We start from the raw sequence: 16458 nt of genomic DNA, 5'->3' as shown, positions 1-16458 counted from the left end.
GAAATAAGTTCTTTAGGCTAGAAGGTCAAATGTGCTTATGTAATGTTCTTTTCTCAGAATAACAACAACAAATACAGGGGAAGAGAAAGCGCATGCTTATTTTTCTGTTCTACAGGATATAATTTTTTGAAATGTTGTTTCTGAATGGCACCACCTCTTGTATGTATAATTAGTAAATTAGTTTTTTATAATATTTGAAGGATTATTTTGCTTTTATAATATAGAAGGAAAATAGAAAATACTTATTGGAATAAGTTCCATAACAGTTCATCAAGGCAAAGCTCACCATGGATAAATAAACATAGTCTAGCCTATTTTAATCTTTAGGCATGCTTTACTGATTCTCTTAAAATGAATACAGGTATACAATTTATTCCTTAGTTCATTTCACTTTTATCTATTTTAATTGCTTTGAGTTGGTGTTATTTATTATATTTGAAATACATGTTTTTTGAAATAAGATGTTATTATTATCTCTAATGACTAAAAACGTTAGAAACAGTTATGTACTAGGATTGCTATAGGACATAACTTTTAGACCTCTCCATTATTTTGTACAGTTGCTTGTGTAATCTGTTGTGAGATTACACTAGTAAGATTAACTGTTGCACTTCTCTTTGTTATAGCACCTGTTGAAGGATGTTTTTTTTTTTCTCTTCTTTTTGTTAGTGGCCCTATGGAGACATTTGTAGCATCAGTCCTGTGGGAAAAGGACAAGGAACAGAATTCAACCTCACGTTTCGTAAAGGCAGTGGAAAGAAATCAGAAACTTTAAAATTTTCTACAGAGCACAGAACAGAACTTCTTACAGAGGCATTGGTAAGAAAGATTTCATGTTAACTAAAGTTCTCTCTTTTCTTGGTAAAATGAAACATTAGTATTACGTACATTGAAGTACATAGCCTCCATACTAACTAATCTTTTTTTGTATGAACATTTAATTTGTTACTGAGAAACTTTCACCTTTCTCTGATTGAAAGGCTGGAGACTCATATATATCTGATAGTTTATTAATCTTTTTAAATGCACATATAGTGTGAAGCAATTACATATTTAAGTAACCCATATACTTCTTCAATAAAGAACTTGTACATTTTTAATACCCTTGAACTCTTATCTGTGGTCTCCTTGTTAATATCAAGATAACCAAGTTGGGGTTACTTGTTTATTATGTGTCTCCCTTGTCCGTTTTTATGTTTGGTCATAAACTGTGGTTATTTTCTCTTGCAGAGATTTAGAACTGATTTTGCAGAAGGAAAAATCACTGGAAGGGCAAGTATTTAACCTTTCTTAGTATGTCTTTTCATTTGTCTGAATGCCACCCTTTGTTTTAGAAATCATTCCATAGTCTGTGTTCTTTTGATGGCAAAGCTAAAGGGAAAATAAGGAAATATTTTCATGTTCCATGATACCATGTGATGGATGAATATGACTTACCAGGAAACTGAAATATGAGGAATTAGATTTAAGACTACTAATACTGGTGTTTGGGGGAAAAAAAACATCAGATAGAACTTATAAAGTATTAAAAATAATAGCCAGAACCACTAAAGTAGTCCTTATTCATCATTCTTGAAATAGGTAAATAGTGTTCTAAGTATGCATCAAATGTATGTTGTATGTAGATTTCCTATTTCAGAAGAATTAAGCATTAAGAAGGGAGTGAAAATATCTTATTATCTGTTCTTGTGCACTCAGGGATGTGGCAGGGGAGTCATGGTGGCTTAGTAGAATCCAAGATCAGAGATTTCAGGGCTGCGAGAAATAGTAGCTTATGCTTTTCTACGCTTGAATTACTTTTTGTGAGCAAGTTGTTGCTTTTATAATGAGAGGAAAGAATTCTTAAATATAAAGCACTGTTTAAAACCATGGCTTCTAGCAAAAGGTGGGAACTGAGTTTTCATATGCTGGTGCCGCCCTTTTCTGTGTTTCTCAAACTCTTCATCCTTTCTAAGGGTTTGTATTAACAGCCTAGAAACCTCACTAATCTCAACTCAAGCACATGGCTGGTAGTCGAAAAGAACTTTAAAGTCATTTTTATGGCAACTGTGAGCTGCTTGTTTCTTTTTCCTGATGAGCCACAGTTAAACTTTATAAATCATAACTAAGCAAGCTTCTTTATATTTTCCATTAACAGCTAAGTTTTCTGTATATCTCATCTTCTGTCTGGAAAACAGCTACATCCTCAAAGCATTTTTAGCAGATCTGATTTTAAGCTTTCCTTTGTATCATTTAATTTAATACTTTTCAAAAAGCTGTGGTGGAAACAGTATCCATTAAAAAAAAAAGTTTTATTGACATAAAATTCAGTGGTTTAATCATTTTAATAATAGTTGTACAATTGTCACCACTATCTATTTTAGAACATTTTCTTCTTTTTTTATTATCAGCACTCCATTATCCACCCTCCTCCCCCCCTACCTCCTCTGCCATAACATTAAGAAACTATTAATCTAATCACTGCCTCTGTAGATTTATCTAACCTGGACTTCGTACTCAGGAAAATATACAAGAAAAAAACAAAAAGGAAATAAAAAACCCAACAAAACAAAAAAACTCAATTGAAAAGAAAGCAGGAAATATTGAAAACTAGAACAAATTTAAAGTGGGTCAAAAGGGAGAAGAGCTAATAAAGTGTTAAATTTTAACCTAACTACCCCTGTGTTGGTGGTGTAGTGGTTCCATGTTGGACTGCAATCTGCATGATCAGCAGGTCGATGGCAGTGAGTAATCTTCATTAATCCACTCACTCACTAATGCACTCTGTTTGAAAGAAAGGCTATTTACATCCGTGATCAATGGTCAGAGGGAATTCTCCAGAAGCTTAACCTGCTTGTGGACCCTACAAATGAATTTTGGATGTTCACTTTCATTCATAGTCTTCTGCAAACTGGGTGCTCAGAATTTAAGCTCTAAAATCAAGAAACAATATCTTTAGAAAATTGTCTGAAGGCGATAATAACACTAATTTTATATGGGGCCAGGAATAAGGGACTTTTACCCAGCATACCCCCTAAAAAAGTTGGATTCAACATCAAATGCTATGCTGCATAAACAATATTCTTCCATAAGTTGAATTTGACCCTAAGGCCACTATTTGCCCCTAGCCCAAACAATCCAAACTAGCAGTCATCGAGTTGATACCAACTTACAGCAGCAACCAAGTCTCTTCTGGTTGCTGGTGTCTTCTCTGGTGATTCCCTTGGCACATCTCAGTATGGCATTGATTACCAGCTAGAAGGAATGCAGTCTCCTGCAGAGTGGGCTGGGGACATGCATGTATGCTAGTAAAGCCTGGAAAAGCTTCATACTTTTTTGCAGCCTCCCTCCCGCCCCATTTCTATTTCTGTGGAGTTTTTGTGATGTCAGTACCAGCTTCAAAGGTGTGGCACCAATATCCCCTTAATTCTGAACCAAGACTTGGAGTTTCTTTTTGGTTTAATGTGCCTCCTGTTTGTCTTCTCCAGAATTCCTTTTATGAAACTATTGTTTCTATTGTGCCTGATAGCACTGATCCATAATGCTGAGGGAACTTGTTAAAGTCTGGCTCTGTGAACCTCAGTGTGGGTTTCCTGTTGAGGTGTTGTGTTGCTGCTTAATCTCATCTTTAAGAGACTTTCTGCATGATGTCAGTATTAGAAATAATTGTATATTTTAGCAAGTCATTTATTTTTACCACAAATTGTGTAATTCGTCACCATGTGTCCCTCTTCATATTCATGGCTTTTATTTTTCCTAGAAAGGTGTTACTAATTTCACAACTGACCCTGTAGTGTCCTAAATTCTCTTTGTGTCTTATTCCTTTTCTCTTTAGGTACTTTCTGCCTTGGTAGCACATCATTTTAGCTGCCTCTTAGATACATATTTTTTTCTTTTTAGGAATGAAACTGGTCATGTACACTGAATTACTTTCATTTATGACATAATGTTATTATATTAATAGAATTTTGCTTGAAAATGTCATCATAACTCCAAAGATAATGTCCAAATGGTATGATTACAAGGCACTGTTTTCCTTTTTAATGTGTAGAAAGAAAATCTGTACTTATATATGAGCCAGCTCAGGCTTTTAAAATTGAATACTCTAACTTTCCTGAAATGTGACTCGGCTCTTTCTCACGTCTAATTTGGATTTAAAGACTTCATCAACAAAAGTGGAAATCTTTTCCTGATGAAACTTATCCAGAGTAATATTTTCTATTTTGGAACCTTCCCTTTAAAAAAAAAAAAGATTTACATACAGTGGCTAAAGTGATTTGATAAAATATTGTAACCTAAACTGTTGGTATGTTAAAAAGAACATATTATCATTATTTAGAATGAATATTGTTAATTACATAAACATAATTCTTTCCCAGATAGCTAAAATTATGAATAGTTTCAACAATTTATATAGTAGCTCTAAATATTTATAAGATTATTTTGACTTTTGGTAGTTTCAGCAATGATTAATTCATTAATCAGAACTATATTTTTGGTAAGTTTAAATAGCTTATAAGCAATTTTGTTTCTCTTTAGAGGTATAACTGCTATAAACATCACTGGAGTGATACAAGAAAACCTGTAATTTTGGAAGTAACTCCTGGAGGCTTTGACCAAATTAACCCTGCAACGAACAGAGTCCTCTGTTCTTATGACTATAGGAATATTGAAGGCTTTGTAGATCTCTCTGATTACCAAGGAGGGTTTTGTATACTTTATGGAGGATTTAGTAGATTGGTAAGTAATGTTTTTGTGTTTGTTTGTTTTAATGACATTTGATAAGGAAAAGCTATGTAAAGGAAAGCAGGGATTTCACACTTCATTCTGAAATGTTGATACGAGTCCTCTGGGTAGAAGTATAGTGCTAAGAGTGCAGACTTAAGTATCAAAGAGAACTGAGCTTGAGGGTCCCACCTTGCTGCTTTCTAACACAAGGAGAATTAATGTGTATGCTGTCAGGCTTTTGTGAGGATGGGGCAAGATAACATATATAAAATATTTTTTAGTACAGGGCTAGGGTAAGTTGTGTTTAGGCAATGGTGGTCACAGTTATTTTCACTAGTACGTGTGTTACCTAAAAGTTTCTAAACTTTATTTAAAGAAGTAATATAAAATCTCTTATTTTTATAGAGTCTTTCCTACTTTGTTGCCTAGCTATTTGAACTTTGAAATTTTAGTATCCATTTAATCCTGCAACCAACCAAATCTGAAACTTAAGATTTGTAATTCATTGCATGTTCTTTGTCTTGACATTGTGAACTATACATAAGTAACATTTGAGGTATAGCAGGGACTGTAAGATGCTGAGATCATTTGTTAGTCAATAAGAGAACCAGAATAATTGATATAAGATGATCCTCTTGTATAAGAAGAATCCTATCTTTCATAATAAAATTTAAGCCCCAGGTCTCAAAGATAAGCAAAAGCCAGAGACTCCACATAGAGAAATTCAGCTGAATTTATTCTTGTCTCTCAAGATTCTTTCTCTTCAGAATTCCTCAAGCTGTATTACGAGTATGGATGGCTCAAACAGTTAAGGGATTTATTGACTGCTGACAGAAAGGTTATAGAGGTATGTGGTAGAGAGGGTTCTCTAGAGAAACAAAACCATGACACTTATGATTTTAGATAGATAGAGAGGTAGAGAGATAGATAGATAGATACAATGTAAGAAATAAACAGTGAATTCGTCCACAGAGCAATCCAAATGGCTCAGTCCAACTCACTTCCATGAAACAGTTAACACAGTGGCAGTCCTTCAATTCATGAGGGCCGCTGGGTGCAAGTCAAGGAAGCAGATAAGTTGGTCTTCTGTGGAGCCATACAGGCAGACCGGCCACAGGCAGCAAACAGCAGTGCAGGTCCCCAACAGTTGGCCAGATGACAGAATCCGACAGTCATCAGTGCAAGTGATGTATACACCAGCAGTGTGGCAAAGCAGCTCTCGAAGGAACCTATAGTGACACGGTCCATGGGTTGGGTGTCCAACGGGTAGAGTAGTTTGCAAGTGGAGTCAGAGGACTAGCAAGAGACAGAAAGGTGAGGCTTGCCAAGCCATTTATTAACTCCACAGGTGTTTCTTGGCCAGGTTGGCACAATAACCTACCTATCACAAAGTACCACTGAAGAAAAGTCTGATGATCTAATGGAAGAAAACTATGGAGCACAGTTCTACTTGGTTTCACATAGGGTTGCCATGAGTCAGAATTGAACTAGTCAGGAACTTAAAAACTACCCTAGTCTTCTGAGAACAATACTTTAAGATTGAGTTTTCTGTAGATAAATTATCCTTCCTTGGGAAGCAAAACTAGGGCAATCCTAGAACTTTTATTAACTATATGGGATCCTAAAGAAGAGGAATATATAAAATGGTGGATGATTGGACTATACGATTTACAAAATTTGGTTTGCTCTGTAGAGCTTATTAGCCTTTTACCACCCTAATGAAGACCCAGGGAGAAATTTGGTTCTGTTTTCGGCCTTAAACCTTATGTTCTGGTGCTGTCCAAATGTCTATCTTTTACTTGGGTGGTGGAGATTTGTATGGTTAATGTCTTGGTGGAAAAGATACCTAATTACAGGCATACCTCAGAGACATTGTGGGTTTGTTTGTAGACCTGTGTAGTAAAGTAAACATCTCAATAAAGTGAGTCATAAAACGTTATTGATTTTCCAGTGTATATGAAAGTTATGTTTATACTATGATAGAATCTATTAAATAATCCCTAGAGGCACTGTGAGTTAGACATTGGGCTGCTAACCACAAGGTCAGTGATTTCAAAACCACCAACTGCTTTAAGGGAGAAAGAAATGATTGTGTGCCCCCATATAGAAATATGGTCCCAGTATCCCTATATAGTGTCCCTTTAAGTTTGGAATAGTCTAGATGACAGTGGATTATTAAGTGTCCAATAAATAATATTCTGAGATACCATGAGAGTTACTCAAATGAATGAATTGAGCAGAGCACATTACTGTTGGGAAAATGGTGTTGATGAACTTGCTTGACACAGGGTTGCCATAACCTTCCATTTGTGAACAACAACAGAAACATGGTAGTGGAGGCTCTAAAAGAATAACCATATCAAAGTAATCTCAAAAATTTTGTTACAGTTCAGTCAAGCCTCGTGTTAAAAATTTGGGATGGGCTTTGTTGCTTCAAGCCTTCATGTCGAAGGGATCAGGTATAAGGCATCATCAGAACGAAAAATCTTACCATAGTGAATGATGGGGGGAGTGCGGAGTGGAGATCCAAAGCCCATTAGTAGGCCATTGGAGATCCCCTTGCAGAGGGGTCTGGGGAGGAGATGAGCCAGTCAGGGTGCGATGTAACAACGATGAGAAATACAACTTTCCTCTAGTTCCTAAATGTTTCCTCCCCACTCCCACTACCATGACTCGAATTCGACCTTGCAAGTCTGGCTAGACCAGAGGATGTACACTGGTACAGATAGGAACTGAAAATACAGGGAATCCAGGGCGGATGAGCCCTATAGGACCAGTGGTGTGAGTGGCGAAACAGGGAGGGTGAAGGGAGAATGGGTAGGAAAGAGGGAACCGATTACAAGGAACTATATGTGACCTCCTCCCTGGGGGACAGACAACCGAAAAGTGGGTGAAGGGAGATGTCGGACAGGGCAAGATATGACAAAATACCAATTTATAAACTATCAAGGGCTCATGATGGAGGGGGGAGCGGGGAGGGAGAGGAAAGGTGAGGACCTAATGTCGGGGGTTTAAGTGGAGAGAGAATGTTTGAGAATGATGTACAGATGCGCTTTGCACAATGATGTGTGTATGGATTGCGATAACAGTTGTATGAGCCCCTAATAAAATGTTTAAAAAACAAATTTAGGATGGGAATTGTTTGTAACTCTTTTTATTACCAACATTACAAAAATTTTTTGGCAGCAAGAAACTTTTAGTTTTAATCATCTGCTTTTTAAGCATCCTTTCTGTCCTTAAAAGAACAATCAACTCACAAGTATGTCATAACATAGGTTCATTAATCCAACAAACTTTTATTGAAAAACTTAGGATGTAGACGTGTGTAGTAAATGGTGCAGGGAATAAAATCAGGTTCTTGGCCCTGATATGTCTAGTGTTTTTCAGCAGGAGTGCTGTTGGCATTGTGGGCCAGGATAGTTCTTCCAGTGTTGGCTTTTCCTGCTGTGTCCTTTGCACTTTTTGTCTCCAGGCACCAAATGCAGTGCATTTTCTTAAGTTTGCAAATGCTCTCTGTGGGTGGTTTGTACTTTGTGTAGACCAATATTTGTAAACAGTTAAACATTCTTCAAAGCTTATCTTGCAAGGAAGCAACTGTATAAAACATTAAATCAGAGTTACCCTGATTCTAACTTGGCACACTGTACCCTCCACCCGCACCAGCCCTGGCTGGGATCTCTGGGGCCCCAGAGATGTGGAACCTCAAAGATGTTTTTTGTTCCCAGTGCTAAGAAGCAGACACTGAGAAGCTGTGGGATAATTTATATCCAATGAGTTATTTGTAGGGTTTAATTTAATAATAGTCTTTCAGCTGCAACTCGCTTATTTACCTCTGAAAGATGTATGACTTCTTTTTTCCTATATAATTGCTATTTTATTCTGTTTCTTTGAGTTTAATTAAGTATTGTCACATATTTGTTGCTTCTGCCCTGACTTTTACATTTCAAAATCTTTGCAGCATTTATTTGCATCAGAGCAAAGAGAAGAAATTATCAAAAGTGCAATAGACCATGCTGGCAACTACATAGGCATTTCATTGAGGATCAGAAAAGAACCCTTAGAATTTGAGCAATATTTGAATCTTCGCTTTGGGAAATACAGCACTGATGAATCTATCACATCTTTAGCAGAGTTCACAGTCCAAAAAATCTCACCTAGACATTCGGTAAGACCTGTGTGTTCAAAATGTAAATGTATTCAGCTGATTTTAACTTTTTTCAATAAATATTTAATATTTTTCAATTTTATTATTTGAAGGAACCTGTAAAAAGAGTTCTAGCACTTACCGAAACATGCTTAGTAGAACGTGATCCAGCAACCTATAATATTGCTACATTGAAGCCCTTGGGAGAGGTGAGTTTAGCTTTAATGAGCTTTGTTCTCATTAATAAATTTAAAAATTTGAAATTATGTACTCATTCCTGAAGAATAGGAAACAGAATGTTTTTAATTTTTAAAATAATTGTACTTCTTGATCTTAGAACAATTAATACTGCAGAAATGATTTTCCAAAAGTATAAAAAGAATGGAACTTTCTATTCAACAATGCATATAATTTTTCATGTCACTTCTAAGAAGTTCTTATACTCTAGTATTATGAATTAATTAGATTTGAAAATAATAACTATTGTAAGCTAACTGATGGTTTCTGGTTTTTATAATAAAATGCCATTGAAATAAACCCTATTTTTCTTGAATTTTTTTTTTTTCATTAGGTATTTGCATTGGTATGCGACTCAGAAAATCCACAACTTTTTACCATTGAATTTATAAAAGGGCAGATACGAAAATACTCGTCAACAGAGAGGTATTCTTTTTCTTTCTAGGTTTCTTTACCCATCAACTTTATTAAACAAAAGTGCTCATCTCAAGGAGGACAAATAAATTGTTATAATCTAGAACTAGAAATTAATCTCTTCTTGAGTTAAGAGAATTTTAAATGTTACGATTATTTAAATGTTTATTTTTAAATGAATAGTTAAATATTTCCTCCATTCACTTTTCACATTCATTAAGTCAAGAAACTGGTGATATAATTTTAATTAAAATGAAAAAAGAAAGTGCTTTTCTGTAACTTTTTATTTTAAAAAAATTTTTAAACAGCATCTTTTAATACTGAGGGATTTGGGGGTTTTTTTTGCCTCCCGTGGTGGAATTTTTGCCTCCCGTGAAGGAGACCTGGCCTCTCTGCCCAGCCAGTGTTCCTCAAGTGCAGCCATCACCTGTCTGCAAGTGCAAGCTGAGGTCCTACTGTGAAACTGGGTCTGCTTTAGAAAGTCTGCCAAAGTAAGAAACTAGGAAGAAAGGCCTGGTGTTCTACTTCTTAAAATCAGCCACTGAAAACCCTATGTACGAATAACAACAGTTTGATCCCATGAGTTTACCATGAGATTACCATGAGCTGGTAGACAGCTAATCTATCAACAAAACTTGGGTAACAGCAACAAATTACTATGATATAAATATGCTCATATATATATACTCTTGTTATATATTTAGAATTTGAGATCTTAAGCTAATTACCAATTTTTCAATTGAATATACTTGAATGTTTTCATATTATTGTGAGTTGGCTTTTGCTTTGAAAACCAGTGAGCTGTTATAGCTCAGAATCTCCTGAAAGGTAAACCGGTGCAAAATGTATTCTGTGAAGGACTGGATCCCTCTTTCTGTACTAAGCCATTATCATAAGACTGACAGTAAGCAAATTTTTAAAAGTTCTTTCATGTCACTATAAATAAATTGAGGCAGAATCTGTGTTTTAGAATCCGCTGAAACAATTCTACTATATTTGACCAGTATAAAACCCTGATGGGGTGTAGTGGGTTACAGGTTGGACTGCTCACCACAAGGTGAGCAGTGTGACTCCACCATCTGTTTGCTTGGAGAAAGATGTGGTTGTCTGTTCCCATAGAGATTCACAGTCTCAGAAGCCTAGAGGAAATGGTTTTGCTCTGCCCTATAAGACTGCTGTATGTCAGCATCAACATCTTGTCATCTGGCCTGTAGTTGTTTCGCACTGTAGTAAAATGGCATCTTAGGTACAGGTGTGTTATAGTATTACATTGAAATGCACTGAGACTGGAGTTAGAAAGCCACAGAAGAAATATATCATGACATACTCAAGTTAAACTGAAAGAAAAATGTAAACTTCGAGTTAGAATGCTGAAGTAACTATGGACCAAACATTGAATAATGCAAAAGCATCAGAAGAAGATAGAAGGAATAATCACTGTATCAGAAAGAATTGGTCAACATTCAACAATTTCAGAAGGTTTTATAGTTGATCCTTGAACAACACAGGTTTGAACTATGCATGCCCAATTATATGCAGATATTCCCCCTGTTGCTATTACAAAAGCCAGTATCTGCTTAAAATGCCATGTGAGTAGTTTTTCAATGATAAGCATTACATAGCTTTTAAGAGGATGCTAGCAACACTTGGAAGGAGAACAAAATATCTGAGTACATTGGCCCATTCAGTTTATGCTCAGGCTTTTCAAGAGTAAGTACAAATTATCAAGTATATCTGTAAATCGGAATTTTGACTTGTGTGGAAGGTCAGTGCCTTTAACTCTCAACATTGTTCATGAGTCAACTATATACGATCAAGAATTGATGGTGCTGAAGGCTTTGTTGAAAAAACCAAGACTCCAGGAGTGGTGGGACTACCAGTTGAGATACTTCAACAAATGATACAATACTAGAAGCACTAAATTGTCATCTTTGTCAAAGTATTTGGAAGACAGGTACCTGGCCAGCCAACTACCAGAGCTCCATATTTGAGCCCATTCCAAATAAAGGTGATCCAGTGGAATGTGGAAAATATCTGTATATCATTAATACTACTTAAAGGCAAATTTTTGTTGAAGATAACTTTAAAATGGCTGTAGCAGTACAGAGAACTGTGAGAAATTCAAGCTGGATTCAGAATAGAATGTCGAATGGGTTATCATTGCTGATGTAAGATATTAACTGAAAGCATAAAATACCTGAAAGATATTAACCTTTGTTTTATTGACTATGCAAAGACATTTGACTGTGGATCACAATAAATTATGAATAGCATTGTGAAGAATGGGAATCCTAGAACACTAATTGTGTCCATGGAGGGACATGTACATAGAACAAGAGGCAGTTATCAGAACAGATCAAGAGGATATAAGACCTGCTGGTCTACTCCAGTCAGTATTCCAGCTTAGAGAATCATGTGGGCAGTTTGACTCTTAAGCAGGGTTGCTATGAATTGGTATCATCTTGATAGCACACAACAAGTTATACTTCAATAAACCTCTTATCTATAGACTGGCAACACCAAAGGAAAAGCAGACAGGTGAATAGTAAAGATGTAGTGCTTAAGCGACTTGTACAGGGTCATGGGCAGTGAGATAAAGAGGTGATATTGGAATTCCAGGCCTTCTCCTCACGTTCCCCTAACCCATCTCATCCTCAACTGTTTTGATCTTTGTGATGTAACCATGGTGCCTCCTTGAGCAGTTTGCTTTTTAACAGGCCTAGGCTGCACTTGAAAAAAAATTTTTTCACAAGTATTAATCCAAAAACATAATTTTTACATCTCTTTAGAGATTCATTATTAGCAAGCTTGCTGGATGGAGTGAGAGCCTCTGGTAACAGAGATGTTTGTGTAAAAATGACATCAACCCATAAAGGTCAGCGGTGGGGGTTGCTCAGCATGCCTGTCGATGAGGAAGTGGAGAGCCTTCATCTCAGGTTCTTAGCGGCACCTCCCAGTAAGTATTGATGTCCTTGTAATTCTGCTTACTCCAGCTACTTAACAGCACTTTCAGAATTAGGAACGCACACCTCTAACTCCTCTTTCTGAACCTGCTCTCCTCCTTATAGATGGCAACTTTGCAGATGCTGTATTCAGATTCAATGCTAATATTTCATACAGTGGAGTTCTGCACGCAGTGACACAGGATGTAAGAGCCTTTGTTTATTTTGTTTATTGTCTATGACTTTTGGCAGGGAGACTTTTTTGAGATACTTTTCTTTCACCCAGGGTCTCTTCTCAGAAAACAAAGAGAAACTCATCAACAATGCCATTACAGCATTACTGTCCCAGGAGGGAGATGTTGTCGCTTCAAATGCAGAACTTGAGAGTCAGTTCCAGGCTGTGAGGAGACTTGTGGCTTCCAAAGCAGGTTTTCTAGCCTTCACTCAACTTCCAAAGTAAGTCATTTCTGAAACTTTCTGTCTGTCTTAGAGAATTTGAATAATTACAGTAGCACCGGTTTGACCTTTGATACCTTATTATGCCATGATATCTTTGTGTATGATGACACACAAATGGGACATAATCCCTATCAGTTATATTACTGATTCTTCTTTCAGTAAATTTACTTGGGAAATTATATACTTTTTAGTTTTAGTTGACCTTTAAAAAATTCTTTCCCCCTCCTAAAGAAAAAAACAAACTTTGAAAACTGATGATTGTCAGCATAGTAGGTACTAGAATTGGGATTCAGAATACGTAGTTGCTGTAGTAATGCAAAGAAAATGTAAGATGTGTTATGTTAAATTTTAATAATAAAATAACAGGTGCTCTACTGGTGTTGATGTGTGCTTCTGTTTTGTGCTCACAGGTTTCGGGAACGCTTGGGCGTCAAGGTGGTGAAAGCGCTGAAGAGGAACAACAATGGTGTAATCCATGCAGCTGTGGATATGCTCTGTGCCCTCATGTGTGTAAGTAGTATTTTTCTCAAAGAACTGGTTTTCCTGAAGTTCACTCTTGGGTTTATTTCCACAAACCTAGATTTTCATTGTGCCGATTAAAGCCCATGCTTCTATATTCCTTATTTGCTTTTATAGCTAGCTATTAGGTGCCCCAATACATGTTTGTTTGCATATCCTGTATGCCAGACTGCACGTGGCCCTAAAAGTATAAACATTTTACAAAATTCTTTCCTTCTTTCAACTGCTGGCAGTCAAGTCGGGTAGGCACATGTGTATATAGGGTCTTCAGAACGTCTGTGGAAGATTCTGTGGTCAGTATTTTAGTTTCCTTTGAAGTTTTAAGCCACCTCACAGACAATCGACAGCACGAAGGGCCATGACTAGGTTGGCAGTGAGGAAGATGAGAGACCCTTGGCAGGGCTTTCGCGGAGATGCGCTATGTTGACTTTTCAAGGAGAAGTGGACGCTTGCCAGCTGTGGGAAGGCTTTTCTGGAGAGAAGCATGTTTGTGAAGTAGCAAATGAGTAAGATTGCCATGCAAGTTGTGTATGGGAGTGGCACTGAGAGCTGTAACTAGAGATGTACACAGTCATAAGCAACAACCTCCATGTCAGATGGTGGGACTTCAGTGGTACTCGTTAGTAAGGAACAACTGAAACGTTTTTCAATGAGGAGCACATACTCATAATTACATTGCTAAAACCCACTCAGACTCTAACAGTAAAACTAAAGGCAAAAAAACCCAAAAGACTCACAAAAACTCATTGCCGTTGAGTAAATACTGACTCATAGTGACCCGATAGAACTGGGTAGAACTGCCCCTGTGATTTTCTGAGACTGTTTATGGAAGTACAACTCTTTATGAAGGTAGAAAGCCTGTCTTTCTCCTGCAAGTTGACCAAACTATCATGTAGGATATGAGATAGTTGAGCTAAGGTAGTAACAGAGACTGATGAGATAAGGAATTAGGTGACTGTTTATATGGCAGGGCGGGAGAGGCAAATGTTCAATATAACGTTAAAGTGTCGCTTATCTCAACTTTATGCTGTCTGGGACATTTTTACATAAAGTATCTTATGCAAGTTTAGCATAATAGTACAGACCGTTTTCATTTACTTTCAAAAGTTAACATTTACTCTCTTATTACCTTTGCTAATACAAATAATTTCATTAAAAGAATTAGTGGAATAATTTATATAAATGTGTGAAGTAAACACAATAAGCCCTCATTGCATATTAGATATTGGCTACATATTTTTCATGGATTATTGCATGTATACTTCATAATAATAAAAATAAATCTATTATTCCTCCTTTACAGCAGAGGAAAATGAGAGTGAGAGAATCTTGTTTACTGAAACAAGAATTAGTAATATAACTGATCGGGATTATGTCCCGTTTGTGTGTCATCAGACACAAAGAGAGAGCTAAATACTTCCTTGCTGTAGGCAATAGCAGATTAGGATTTGAATTGTGTTCCTAGCAGTTAAGCTGGGATCCCTTTTATAATCTCAATTATCCTAGCAGTCAAAGAATCATCTTGAGGCAAAGAATAACTTGAAACTAAATTTTAGTACTTATTTTTAGGTGTTAAGTAGCCTTGGTAGTTCTGTGGGTTAGGCATTGGTTTGCCAACCACAGGTTGGAGGTTCAAACCCATCAGGCACTCTACAGGAGATAGATGAGGCTGTCTGTTTCCATAAAGATTTACAGTCTCTGAAACCCTATAATAAAGTTAGAATTGACTCCATGGAATGTGGGTTTGGTTTTCTGTGTATTTTTAAGTAAGTGAACTGTACTTACAGGTAGTAACTTATAAGTGGGAAGGAGGAGGATGCTTGTTTTATAAAAAGATAATTTGTTTTTAATTTTTGGTGTGTGGTTTTTGTCAGATGCTTGTGGTTGGGGGTTACGGTATACTGTGCAGGATACAGTCTATGTGAAGTTTGATTAAACCCAAAGGAAACTTACTTCTACCTAATTTATCACAAGTTTCCTTTCTGCCATCTATTTAGTTCGTTCTCTATATAAATGAATACTGTATATAAATGACTTTTTTGTGGTGCTGCCACATGGAACTACTCCTGATTCATCACTGGTTTTCACCAATAGCCCATGCATGATGATTATGATTTAAGGCAAGAGCAACTAAACAAAGCGTCTCTCCTGTCTTCAAAGAAGTTTCTGGAAAACTTATTGGAGAAATTTAATTCCCATGTGGTAAGTTTTAATTAAATTCATTTTAGTGGAAAGGCTGTATCATTCATTTATTGAAACATATTCTTGAAGTGCAGCTACACTGTTTTCTTTCATTGCAGCCCCCAACTGTGATAAGTATTATGCTTAGTTCAGTTTGGTCATTAGTAGTAAAATAATCTGTGTTAATACTATGTCCATTCATCTAGGGAGGTCAAATTGCAAAGCCTCTTGAGTTTTCCAGTGATATACCTGATTTTTGTTTTTTCTCTTTCTGTAAAAATACTGCTATGAAATAAAACTTATAAAAACAGTTGACTCTCTTCTCCTCCATTACTGGTATTAATTTTGGAGACTGGCAAACTATAACGTCTTAGAGGGACAAGTTGCTGAAGCTTTGAATGTGTTGTCAAAAGATGACTTTTCATACAAGACACATGAATTATACAAACTGAGGAATCTTGGTTCTTCTCTTGGAATTTAATAGATTGTGATTATTTGAAGGGTGGTGTGTAATGCTTTTGCTACAACTACTTTTTGGAGTCATGAAACTTTAAACCTCAGGTTGAGAAATGTAGAATAATGGGGAGAAGCACAGTGTTGACCAGGCTTAACTGATGTTCCCTATCAACATTTTGAAGGTAATATGTTACTTTGTTTCAGGATCATGGGACTGGTGCCCTAGTTATTAGTTCACTGTTGGACTTCCTTACTTTTGCCCTTTGTGCTCCATATAGTGAGACAACTGAAGGGCAACAGTTTGATATGCTTTTGGAGATGGTAGCATCCAATGGAAGAACCCTCTTTAAGCTCTTTCAGGTGAGAACCTGTATTTTTTCATAACAGATGACATCCAAG

At 36.5% G+C, this 16458-nt stretch overlaps 1 protein-coding gene across 2 annotated transcripts in view; it reads left to right on the top strand.

Moving 5' to 3' along the window:
* DNAJC13 (DnaJ heat shock protein family (Hsp40) member C13) overlaps nucleotides 1–16458 on the top strand; it is a 117095-nt gene that overhangs the window by 28226 nt on the left and 72411 nt on the right. For both annotated transcript variants that reach the window (XM_004715990.3, XM_030887705.2), the window contains exons 4-15: nucleotides 670–819; nucleotides 1231–1272; nucleotides 4519–4719; nucleotides 8666–8872; nucleotides 8965–9060; nucleotides 9423–9514; nucleotides 12292–12458; nucleotides 12571–12650; nucleotides 12731–12900; nucleotides 13314–13413; nucleotides 15517–15624; nucleotides 16264–16419. In XM_004715990.3, the coding sequence (XP_004716047.1) occupies nucleotides 670–819; nucleotides 1231–1272; nucleotides 4519–4719; nucleotides 8666–8872; nucleotides 8965–9060; nucleotides 9423–9514; nucleotides 12292–12458; nucleotides 12571–12650; nucleotides 12731–12900; nucleotides 13314–13413; nucleotides 15517–15624; nucleotides 16264–16419 (1569 nt within the window). The remainder of the gene's footprint in view (nucleotides 1–669; nucleotides 820–1230; nucleotides 1273–4518; nucleotides 4720–8665; nucleotides 8873–8964; nucleotides 9061–9422; nucleotides 9515–12291; nucleotides 12459–12570; nucleotides 12651–12730; nucleotides 12901–13313; nucleotides 13414–15516; nucleotides 15625–16263; nucleotides 16420–16458) is intronic.

Source organism: Echinops telfairi, unplaced genomic scaffold (genome assembly GCF_000313985.2).
Source record: "Echinops telfairi isolate 266 unplaced genomic scaffold, ASM31398v2 ScPeMD7_7422;HRSCAF=8460, whole genome shotgun sequence".
Lineage (NCBI taxonomy): Eukaryota > Metazoa > Chordata > Mammalia > Afrosoricida > Tenrecidae > Echinops > Echinops telfairi.
The sequence above is the reverse complement of the archived record's forward strand: the minus strand, read 5'-3'. Positions and strand labels throughout refer to the sequence as shown.